The 11,844-nt window shown below is 48.9% G+C and overlaps 1 protein-coding gene across 3 annotated transcripts in view; it reads left to right on the plus strand.

Moving 5' to 3' along the window:
* The first annotated feature begins 5,476 nt into the window (after positions 1–5,476).
* Positions 5,477–11,844, plus strand: part of LOC108555368 (otopetrin-2) — an 11,459-nt gene continuing 5,091 nt past the window's right edge. Inside the window, exons 1-5 of one of the 3 annotated variants that reach the window (XM_017910995.1) lie at positions 5,477–5,615; positions 8,964–9,197; positions 10,068–10,270; positions 10,421–10,447; positions 11,280–11,593. In XM_017910995.1, coding sequence (XP_017766484.1) covers positions 5,593–5,615; positions 8,964–9,197; positions 10,068–10,270; positions 10,421–10,447; positions 11,280–11,593 — 801 coding nt within the window. In that variant the 5' untranslated portion in view covers positions 5,477–5,592. The remainder of the gene's footprint in view (positions 5,616–8,963; positions 9,198–10,067; positions 10,271–10,420; positions 10,448–11,279; positions 11,594–11,844) is intronic. The other 2 variants (XM_017910998.1, XM_017910996.1) reach the window with 2 other exon arrangements.

Below are 11,844 nucleotides of genomic sequence, written 5' to 3' on the forward strand. Positions count from 1 at the left end.
GATCTTTAGAATCTGATTAAACGGTGACTGAGGGTCACCTCTCGAATGCAAAGGGTTAATATTATTTTATTTCATCATGTCATAGTTCCTCCAATCGCGATACCTTCTGTCGTCACAAGCTTAGTACCCCAACAAACCTTCCACTCGCATCGAATTTTCGATTTTTAATCCTAGTGTACCCAGAAGAAATAAAATAAGGAAAATTTAAACACAAATGGAACACGAGGAGGTATCAAAAAATTGGTTCTAATGCGTAGATCAATTACCGCTAGATCTACCTAGCCAGTGAATAGATCAATTACTACTAGATCCACCATTGCGTCACAACATTAGCCAACGCATATCAAAAGGAAAATCGCAAAAAGACAAGTGACTAAAGCAACAAAATTCAATGCAAAAATTTCTAATTAAAAATTTGAAAACCTCCGTTTGTACCATGTATATTTAATATTATTTTATTTCATCGTGTCATAATTCCTCCAATCACGATACCTTCTGTCGTCACAAGCTTAGTACCCAAAGAAACCTTCCACTCACATCGAATTTTTGATTTTTAATCCTAGTGTACCCAGAAGAAATGAAATAAGGAAAATTTAAACACAAATGGAACACGAGGAGGTATCAAAAAGTTGGTTCTAACGCGTAGATCAATTACTACTAGATCTACCATTGCGTCACAACAGTAGCCAACGCATATCAAAAGGAAAATCGCAAAAAGACAAGTGACTAAAGCAACAAAATTCAATGCAAAAATTTCTAATTAAAAATTTGAAAACCTCCATTTGTACCATGTATATTTAATATTATTTTATTTCATCGTGTCATAATTCCTCCAATCACGATACCTTCTGTCGTCACAAGCTTAGTACCCAAAGAAACCTTCCACTCACATCGAATTTTTGATTTTTAATCCTTGTGTACCCAGAAGAAATGAAATAAGGAAAATTTAAACACAAATGGAACACGAGGAGGTATCAAAAAATTGGTTCTAACGCGTAGATCAATTACTACTAGATCTACCATTGCGTCACAACAGTAGTCAACGCATATCAAAAGGAAAATCGCAAAAAGACAAGTGACTAAAGCAACAAAATTCAATGCAAAAATTTCTAATTAAAAATTTGAAAACCTCCATTTGTACCATGTATATTTAATATTATTTTATTTCATCGTGTCATAATTCCTCCAATCACGATACCTTCTGTCGTCACAAGCTTACTACCCAAAGAAACCTTTCACTCACATCGAATTTTTGATTTTTAATCCTTGTGTACCCAGAAGAAATGAAATAAGGAAAATTTAAACACAAATGGAACACGAGGAGGTATCAAAAAATTGGTTCTAACGCGTAGATCAATTACTACTAGATCTACCATTGCGTCACAACAGTAGCCAACGCATATCAAAAGGAAAATCGCAAAAAGACAAGTGACTAAAGCAACAAAATTCAATGCAAAAATTTCTAATTAAAAATTTGAAAACCTCCATTTGTACCATGTATATTTAATATTATTTTATTTCATCGTGTCATAATTCCTCCAATCACGATACCTTCTGTCGTCACAAGCTTAGTACCCCAAAGAAACCTTCCACTCACATCGAATTTTCGATTTTTAATCCTAGTGTACCCAAAAATCTCGCTTACTCCAAGTCTCTATATACGTCTCCAAGATTTTAGCTCTTCTTTCAAGTTATCAAGCTTCGAGTTGTCAAAATTCGACTGCATATTCGCGGTCGTTTATGCGATTTTATCCACTCTCTTTTCTTCCATCATCCACAGAAGCGACGTCGGTACTCGCGCGCGTTTCGAGCAATATTCAGACGACGTCGGGACGTCGTTAAAACGCAGTATGAAAACATCTTGAACGGGAAGATGGTCGGAAAGAAACCGCGAGGAATGACCGGGCGACGATTAACGCCAGCCCCTACTGTTAAGCGTCTTCCGCCTCCGCGTTCCTTGCCGGCGATATTCCCGCCCATTAACGATTCCCCATACGTCTCGCTCAGACGACCTCCCCGCAGATTTTCTCAGACGCTCGAGTGAAAAAGAAGGGGGAAAAGGGGAAGAAAACGTGGTCGGTTAAGTAGGTACACAGAGTGACGGCGTCCCGGTGAACAAAGCGCGAGGAACGCGAGGGAAAATATTTCCTACGCGTGTGCAAACTCGCGAGGTACAGCCTCATTGCGGGAACTCGTAAAGAAACGGCGACGAGCGTGACAACCGATGATAATATTAACGCGATGACGCGACCACCTATCGCTAGCAGGAAGTCCGAATTGAGATTCGTCTTCGACGATTCGACCGGCTCCAGCCGAGAGAACAGCGCCGTTTCTGAATCCTATGACGCTTTAGGGAGGGTCAAAAGTGTCCAATATCTTGGAAATACGAAGTTTCTTAAGAAAAGATTCGAGCAGATGGTCGATCACCTGGTTTTGTGTCAGGAAATGATCATACTTGATCAATATCAACGATTAACCCTTTGCACTCGACGATTTTTTGGCTAGAGAAGAGTAGAAATTCAAAGATTCTCTACTAAAAAACTGACGATACTTTTTTGAGCAGTAAAGAAAGAATTGAATAATAATAGAATTGTAGAATTATTTGGTTTCGATACCTCGCACACTGTTATATTATATTAAATTTGATATATTAATTAATCTTCCAAATTTTATGAAATGGTGACTGAAGGTGGCCTATCGAGTGTAAAGGGTTAAGTTAGATAGACAGTAGCTCCAGAAATTATTCGAACGTTTCTCAAAGAATTTTCTGATCCAAAAATTCTGATTTTAATAGAGGTTTGTGTGCATCTGAAGTATAACGAGTTACAGAGGAAGTCATTTTTCTTTCCGTAGAAAATGACTCTGAGGGGGTGAAATCAACGATTAAACTTTTGACAATTCTTTGGTTTTTTAAATGAAATTTCACAGGGTGCCATTGTACAATTATATTGAAAATAAAAACAGAGATTGGACTGCATCTTTGAACAATGATTTCACCCTCACAAAGATCGTGAAGTAACATCTGCGAATAAATATTATATACAATATAATATAAATTGATAAATATTAACCCTTTACTCTCGAGACGTAAGCTTCAGCCATCGTTTCATAAAATTTGGAAGATCGATATTAATTAATATATCAAATTTAATATAATGTAACAGTGTGCGAGGTATCGAAATCAAATAATTTTACAATTCTGCTATTATATAATTCTTTATTTACTGCTCAAAAGAGTATCGTCAATTTTGTAGTACAGAATCATTGAAGTTCTACTCTTCTCTAGCCAAAAAATCGTCGAGTGCAAAGGGTTAAAAATTATATAACAAGAATTAATGACTATAAATTGATCCATGTGTAACTCGTTGTGCTTTGCATACGCATATACTTCCATTAAAATCCGAATTTTTCATTTATAGTATTTCCTTGAAATATGTATGGAGTTCGAATATTTATTTATTCACATTCTTGGCCATTCTCATGCTCAGTGATGAGGACATGGAACAAAATTTACAACGTGGTATCGAAAGAGAAATTAATATCGTACAGTTATTTACGTGCATGATATCTAAATAGCGAAGAAATAAAGGGGAATGTCTTGGATGCTTTATTTTTCTAATAAAAGAATATTCAGATGAGGGGGTAACAGGTTTAGGACGCAAAATGACCCTCCATAAGCCGATTTATTCGAAGCTTGGAAGCCCTCGAGCGTCTCAGGGTTAAACAGAGATTCTTCCTAGGTCCAGATCCCCGTTCGTTTACAAGATCTTGGAAGCTTTTAGACGAAACTCGCTTTTAGACGAATCCCTTCGCGTACTCGTTCGTTATTTCTCGCTTTGCAGGTCCGTACGTAACGTCACGACGTGAATTACCGTTCCCCCTAAACGGCCACGTTCCTGCTTGTCTCTTCATTCGAATGACCACCGCCACTATTCACAGCCATGGAACATTAGTCACTGTCCACGATTAACGCGCATCCCTCTGCTCCCTTGTATCCAGCAGGGAAGCGTCTGGCAGCGGTTTGTACATCGTCGACGATTGAACTTGATCGTGAAAAATAGTATCGCGAGGATCTCCGTTTCGCTCCATCAATTCCTACTCGAGTTCTCGGCCGACCGGAAGTGCCGTCGCGAACTGGTTCCCGGAGCGTGGTCAGGACCAAACTCGTGGTCGACCGTACGAAAAAGGGGCGAATCGCAAACGAAACGAAGCTTCGACCCAAGCGAAACACTGACCCCGATCCGCGAAATTGCCTCTTCTCTCGGATTTAACGCGCAAAGGAACGAGAAGAGACGCGTATCGCGATGGACTAGGCGTGCTTCTCCGCCGACGTTAATCGCGGTGTCACGCCAATCGTTTCGCGATTTCCGCTTCTATCATCCGAAACGCGAATCCATTGTTTGCTCGTTCCTCGACGCGACGAATCGGCCGATTAATCGCCGCTGCTACGGCAATTTCCATCGACCCAGGGCACCCGATCCGTGGCCAGCCTCCACCGCCTCCATTTCGCACCCAACTCGATTACTTCCGCCGGATATCGAACGCGAATTCGCGAACGCACGAGTGGCCAGCGCCGTCGAAGATAATATTGACCTGTCGCTTCGTTATGGCCAACGGACGACCTTCGTGCCGCCTCTATCTCGCTTCCCTCTCCCGACTGTCTCTCCTCTCCTCTCATCCAACAGCTCCCCCAGTCCCCCTTCGCGCTCCGCAGCTCGTCCCTTTTTCTCCCTCTCGCACCACGCGACCAGCTCTCTCCTTTCCCGTTTCACCGGAACCCCCGGTGGACCGTCCTCTCCTTCGCCCCGAACGAGAGCAGGAAGACTGGCCTATTCCGTCGATTTACATGCAGATTTCATCAGGGTACACGCGCACTCGACGCCCGAATCCTTTGAAGCAAACCCACGCAGGGGTGAGGAGGGAGCAGCAGCGAAGGAAACCGTCTCCCCTTCCTCTCCTCCATCCTCTTCTTTTCGCAGCTTCTTTCACAGCGCGAGGCTCCCGGAAGTTCGCGATCCGAGTATCCCCCGTTCTTCTTTGCGACCGAGGAACGATCGAGAGACAGGGGTGCGAAAGTGCCCCCCGTGTAGGAGAAAAAATTTTCGAATTCCAGTCCAGTTCAGGGGTTCCGTCGAACCCCCGATTTCCCATTCGACCTTCGTCTCCGGGCTTCCGCGACGTTGATTTCACGACGAAATGAACCGGTCACCCACCGGTCGCGTCTGTCCATCCAGGTGATGCCTGGTCCATGGATGGCCTCGTGGCGTAGAATCTCGGACCTCGGTCCTTCCGCGAGCGTTACGCCACTGCGAATCTCATTCGGGTAACGAGCTCGCTATCAAACGGCCGCGTATCCAGAGACGATGGACAGCCGGCGAGTAGGATGGGGAGAGAAAAAGAGGGACAAGGAGAGAGAAGATTAGCCGAGAGAGAGCGGCTAGTCGCGAGAGTGCAGGGCTTCAGTTTGTGATGCGGGGTCCGAGAGTGCCGTGACACGAGCCGCAGGGCCGTGACTGTGCGATCCGCTGGGTGAGTTCAGCAGCTAACATTCCGCCGAGACGGTCGAGGAAACCGCCAGCCAAGGTCACGGATATGCTCATCAAGACCTCCCTCAGGTAGTACGATTCCACCCTGCCGAGACCGCGAATCGATCCGGTCGCTCCTCTCTCGCTCTTTCTCTCGCCGTTTCTCGCCCCAGACGACTCGTCGGGAATCCTGAAATCGCGCACGCACACCGACGCACCGCGTCCGTCTACGATTTCCGATGGCACGACGGCGACGAGGACGTCGTCCTCGTGTGCCACGAATGCTTTCCCGCGAGGGAGGGTGGATGGGGGCCGTTGGAACGCTAGGAAACGGTCTAGTTGGAAGTTGTTTCGCGGACGGGGTGGGAATTTCGCTCGCCTCGGGTAAGGCTGATCGATGGATGCTTCGGGTAGCTCGGGAAAAATCGAGGATCGACGAATCGACCGGCGATTAACGGGCGTTGGGAAATCCTCTGGACCAGGGTGCAGCGATCGTTTTGGGAACGGAAGGTAACGCGATCGAGAATAAATCCAAGATGAAACAGATTCGCCGTATCGAACGGAGCCAGGCTCACCCCCGGGGCAGGATGGGACGCCAAAAGCGTAATCCCCGGCGGGTCGAGAGTGCGCGATAATCGAGGAAACGAAAACGCGTGGCCCCGCTGTCTGCACGCAAAAACCGGCGGGAAAGAGGGTGGAAGGGTGGAAAACGTTTAGCGAGTATTTACGTGGCGGAAGTTTGGCTGGAGAAACGATTAAAAGGAGGTCTCTCCGGCGGCGCGAGTCCGAGCACGTAAAGAGGAGGAAGGGCGGAGGGCGGGACAGAGGGAGGGAAGAAGGAAGACGCGGAATAGATTCCTTCGGGATACCCCGAAGGGGTGGCGGAGTGGCGAAGCCACCGAAACAAGGGTGAGCCAGGCCCCGAGTCCTTGAGCCACGGATACACTCGTGCCACAATGAGGGAACGGCACTCAGCCACTGAATCAACCCCTCAGTGCCCTCTTGCACCCCTCCACGGGCTCCCTCTCGTCCGGCAACACCCTCTCGCGCTCTTCTGCTTCTTCAACGCTACGTGATTATTTCAAAAAGCTCGAAGCCAAGAGACCAGCCGTCCCCTATCTCCCTTTCTCTTTCTCTCTCTCTCTCTCTCTCTCTCTTATCCGCCGTATCTCCTCCACGGTCGACTACCTCTTTCCTCTAGCGATTCTCTTTCGCGCTGCGTGGAAACGCGCGCATCTACCCTCGCATCGCCCCTGCGTGGACGAAACTTATCCACGTCCCTCTCGACGCGTGCTATCGGCCTCGTAGGGGTAGGTCGCTTTACGCGGCGCCTCGTTTACCTTCTTAAACGCGCGGAACAACCATCTCCCGATTTCGCTTGTATTCAGAGACAGGGATCGCACGAAGCTTCCGTGGATAGGTGCCTTTCAGCGAGCTCGCCTCGCGATCGCGTTTATCCCGCGAGCTTAATTCCTCGCTGGATACGTGCCACCAAGTCTACTGGAATATTAAACGAGACTCGGAGGATCTCGCTCGTCACCGAGGGCACCCGAACTCAACGGCGAGCTCCGGATACGGGAATAGAAATTGACCCGTTTCCGAAAGGGAACGTATGCCAAATTCACGTTCGCGAATTGGAGATTAACTCGATCAGTCGGCGTCGATCGAGTCGGCGAGGAAGAAATTAGTCGGTTCGGCGCGAACATTTGCGAATTTGCCGCGTGGCTCCGGGAATTCGGGAATGGAGAAAATTCTTCTTCGCGACGGGTGGCACCACCCTTCGGTGGTCGGGGGTGAACGGTGCCTGCGGTAAATTGAAATTTCGCCCCGATACGTCGACGCAATATCGCGGCTGCGACGTCGGCGACGCCGGTGGTGAAAATAATTTACGTTCCTCTTGCCGTTCGACCGCGGCGCGGATAAGTTGTCGCGGCGAATTCCATGGTAACCGGCGACTCGCTCCGGCTCCGGAGGAGCGAACGGGGGCGAATTCTCGAGGCACGTGTGTGAGAAACGGGCTCGGTCGTGTTTCGCCGACCACCGGATCGGAGGAGGGATTATCATTAGATAAACGTCCACCGGTTCGAAAGTCGTCGGATTAATGACGCTCGCGAAACCGTCCGCGCTCTATAGTAGGTCTCTTCCTGCAGCCAGTGTCAATGTGACGTGTATCAAACGTTACGGCACCACGTTGACCTTAAATTAGACGCGCGAGACCGTTTACGGAGCTCCCCTTTGAATTCCTCGAAACTTTTAGTTGGCAGCCGTTGTTGCCGAGCTACGAGCTGCGGCCGTGCACGCACGCCGCTCGACATTCATCCTATTAACGTTACCAACCCGTTAATTGTCCTCGTTTCCCTTCACCCCTTTTTTAACGAATAATAAGGGAAAACGAAATTTCCACCGGGCAGCGGCGTGGCTGGTGGGAAACGGGGTGAAAAACGGGGAGCGCGATCGAGCAAATGCGAGAAGTCACGCCCTCTTTAATTACTGGCGTTCGCGGCTCGAGAAGAGGGAAAAAGGTGGAAAAGGGGGGCGAAAGGGAGGAAAAAGAGGAAACTAGCGGAACTAGAGTGGCGTAACACGACGGATCCCTGTTTCATTAAGCGAACCGCGCGGGGAAAACCGGTGGGGAAATATTTTTCCCCGGCAACGCGCTTAATTACTCCTTGCCCTGTCCGCGCGGCCGCCTTTCAGCCGCGAGTAACGAATACTCGTAGCGTATTGCCGCGGTTCTTACAATGGCGGCCGCGAGTGGAAATTCCGCTGTCCTGCAAACTTTTCCGGCCATTTGTCGGGCGCAGTTTAACGAGTTCCGATTGACGGCGAGTAACGACAGCCAGTTTCGCCATGTTCGCCAAGTTCGGGCCACGCGCGCGCCGTTCCAGCCGAAGGCCGACGGGCCCGGCACTCGGGGAAACTAGCTTAAACGAATTACGGGGGCAGGCCGCGGTAACGCGAGTTCGTTCGAGAGCGATAAGCCCGGCCGCTGAACGCTTTCCGGATAAATTGCTTCGCGCCGGGAAAATTCCCGTGGAACGTGGGCGAAAATTGCTACGCGGGGATTAGCACGGGTCGCGAGAAGATCGATCGATGCGGATTCGCGCGATCCTAATGCCGGCGCTGCGAACCGATTCCAAGTGTCTCCGAGCGATCGGTACCTAACCTAACCTAACCAGCATCCGGGAATGGCGCGTTCGATACGACGCGTAGTATCACGTCGCGTAGGCAATCACGGCGAGTTAGAGCACTCCGACGAGGACGATAAAAAGGACGTTAAAGTCGCGCGCATTAGGAGAACGACGGGACGAATCGGTTTATCGGTCTAGCTCGGGCCCCCCCGAGCCGGTAATTATCCCCGGTAATCGAGCCGTCGATACCGACGAATCGATCGGCCAAGGACAGGGTAGAAATAACGAGGAAACACGGTCTGTTCAGCTGGCCAAGATTGCCGGCTGCGCTGCCGTCCGCTACGCTACCGGCTTCACTGTCCGCGGTAATCGTTTCACCGGAAACGCTGTCCAAACACAGCAGCAGCTCACCCTCCCGCGCTCACCGGCCGCCAAAGTTCGACCTGGCCCGATGCTCCTCGCAGCCGATTTCAGCGGGATGCTACCCGGCACCGGCCTTCCTCGACGTCTCCGACGACCGGAAGTGGAAGAAGCTCGGATGGTGAGTCCTCTGTTTTTCAGCTCCTCTCTCGATCTCTCTCCAATTAAATTGCGTCGCGAGTTCCATCCTACGGGGTGACTCGATATCTCTCGAATGCATATAGAAGCGAAGGAAAAACGCAGTGATTTCGTTCGCGTTTCGATCGAGTCGCTCTGTGTACGTATAGAAAAGCAGCCGGACACGAGCGAGGAAGAAACGATGGATATATGGGCGAGTAAATCGGGTCGTATTCACGGTTCGACGTTTAAACGCGCCATTAGCGCGCGCGCACTGATCGACCGAAAGATTTCATCTCGAATGATTTCCATCCCGAGCGAATTAACGCGAAGAGGGGGGCATATATGCCGGTCACCACGGAAATTTCACGTGATCCTCCGGGTTATCCTGACCGACGTCTGCACCGCAATTACCGGTACTTTATGAATCAAACACACACGCGCACGGTCGAGCACACGATTACCCGTAATTGAGCCAATTCTTACGGGGGTGGATGTATTTGCGGCCAATGGTATCTCCACTGACGCTTCCCGACGCTTCATTCCGGGGCCGCGTCGTTTCTTTTTCATCCGGCAAACGTTCGTTTCTCGCTCGCGTGTTCCGATCGATCCGGCCACGTCCTGCGAGAGAACGGCCGGAATAAATAAATAATTACTCGCACGTGTTACTTCTCGCCACGTCTCGCTACGTCGAAAGATGAACGTCGATGGCGGCGGCGACGGCCACGGGGTGGTGGTGCTGCGAGTCGAAGAAAGCGACAACAGGTAGGGCCGGAAATAGCGCAATTTCCCTGCTGGAGAGAAATCGAACGTATGGACTCGCACGAGAGTCGACCGCTCTCTCGTTCAAGCACAATTTCCGTTTGTTGCACAGCGACGCCCTGGCCACGACTTTTAGCGCTCTCTACGGAAAGCTGCTGGTCGTCATGGGAATCGCTTTCCCCATGGCAGAAGTAATATCCACCTACATACCGCCGTCGTTCTACGAAGGATTCTACCTTTACCTCTACTTCGGCAGCATGATCTTCCTCGTCTACATGTACGCCACTTTGCTTCGCGATGGCAAGCCGAAGTCAAGTAAGTCGATCGTCCTGGTCGCGGGAAATTCTTTCTCCTGCCCATTTCTTCTTTTCTTTTCTTTCTTTTTTTTTCTTCCTCATTTTACCGACACTCGCGATCAACGACTATGAACACGATAGAATGAATACATTTAACTTGACGTTTCAGGAACGTCCGCAGCGTGTTGTTTTACGAGTAGGTAATTCCTTTCTGCACAAAACCGTAGTCACGCTAACTCGCTGAAATCGCTTCGTTTCTTACATAATCACACATTGTTCTTTTACTTTTTCCGTAACCTGTTCCTCACCCTTACTCGCCATTAACCAACCTCTTAACCCCTTGCTTTATACCATCGAGTCACACCGGTATCAGAGATCGTAGCTTCCAGTCCAGCTCTAGCTTTAGCCTCGGCTCGTCGTGCATACTCGTATCAGCTAAATCGAGTAATTTCGAGGGAAATCTAAAATCTAAAGAAATTTCTGGAGAAATGAGGCAAGGGGTTAACGCAGCTCTGATTATTTATTATTTCAACCCCTTGCACTGTGCAATTTTTCCCGTCACAGGGACACAGAGAAATAGCAGTTGGAGGACTTTCTGCTACGAAATCTGCGATATTTTTAAAAATAGATCAAATAAAATTAATATCGACCTTTGGGATTTTATTGAATTACAGCGAGCGAGGGTCGCCTCCCCAGTGCAAGGGGTTAATTATATCAGAAATTAGTGGAAAACGCGTAACGGGAAATGCGTAACAGCACGTAATACAACCGCATGCACGAATACTCAGACACCTAACCTAACCTAACCTCCGTAGCCGAATAGAAATAGAAAAATACGCGTACGCCCGCGAACGAGAAGACCATGAGAGCCTGGTATAAAAGGGTTAAGTCTCGTTGCATAGCAATGGCGAAGCGGGCAGCTCGCGCACTAGCTTTCAATCCGCTTCCGACGACGGAAGCGGCGAGCTCGGCCCCGTTAAAATCGCATTAATCTTAACCGGCCGATTACCATAAATTTGCATGAGAAGAGAAGCGAAAGGACGTGTGCGACCTGGACTCGTCGCGATCGTCGAGCGGCGCCGGTGGCGACAGCGACGCCGCGGACGCTGCTTGCCCGCACGTGACTGCCGTCAGACCGGCCCAGCATTATGGCAGTTTCTATCTACGCATGGGTGCTGTGGCGTTCGGAATCGGCTCGATGATCTACTCCGGCCTAGAGTTCGGCCAGTACTTCGAGCTGGAACGAAACACCAAGTGCCACAACATCATGCTTGCCCTCACTCCGGCCACGAGGATGGCGTTCATCTTTATACAGATGTACTTTATATTTCTGAACAACGAGGTTAGTATTCCAATCTTTACCCATTCAATGTCCACTCTTATCCCTGCTGATCCTAGGAATTCGCGGATCTCGGACCCATGGAGTAGAACCTAATGGAGCGGAGGACCTAATTTGTTGTTGATAGGTATCTATACAGGGACACGTTAGGCCACGTTCAGGATAAGATCCTGTCAGAATAAAGGAATTTTTGTATTCAAAGGTATTGAAGTTAAGGTACGTTTAGGTTAATATCCTGTCAGAATAAAGGCATT

This window comes from Eufriesea mexicana, unplaced genomic scaffold (assembly GCF_001483705.2).
Source record: "Eufriesea mexicana isolate 0111107269 unplaced genomic scaffold, ASM148370v2 scaffold107, whole genome shotgun sequence".
In the NCBI taxonomy this organism is placed as follows: domain Eukaryota; kingdom Metazoa; phylum Arthropoda; class Insecta; order Hymenoptera; family Apidae; genus Eufriesea; species Eufriesea mexicana.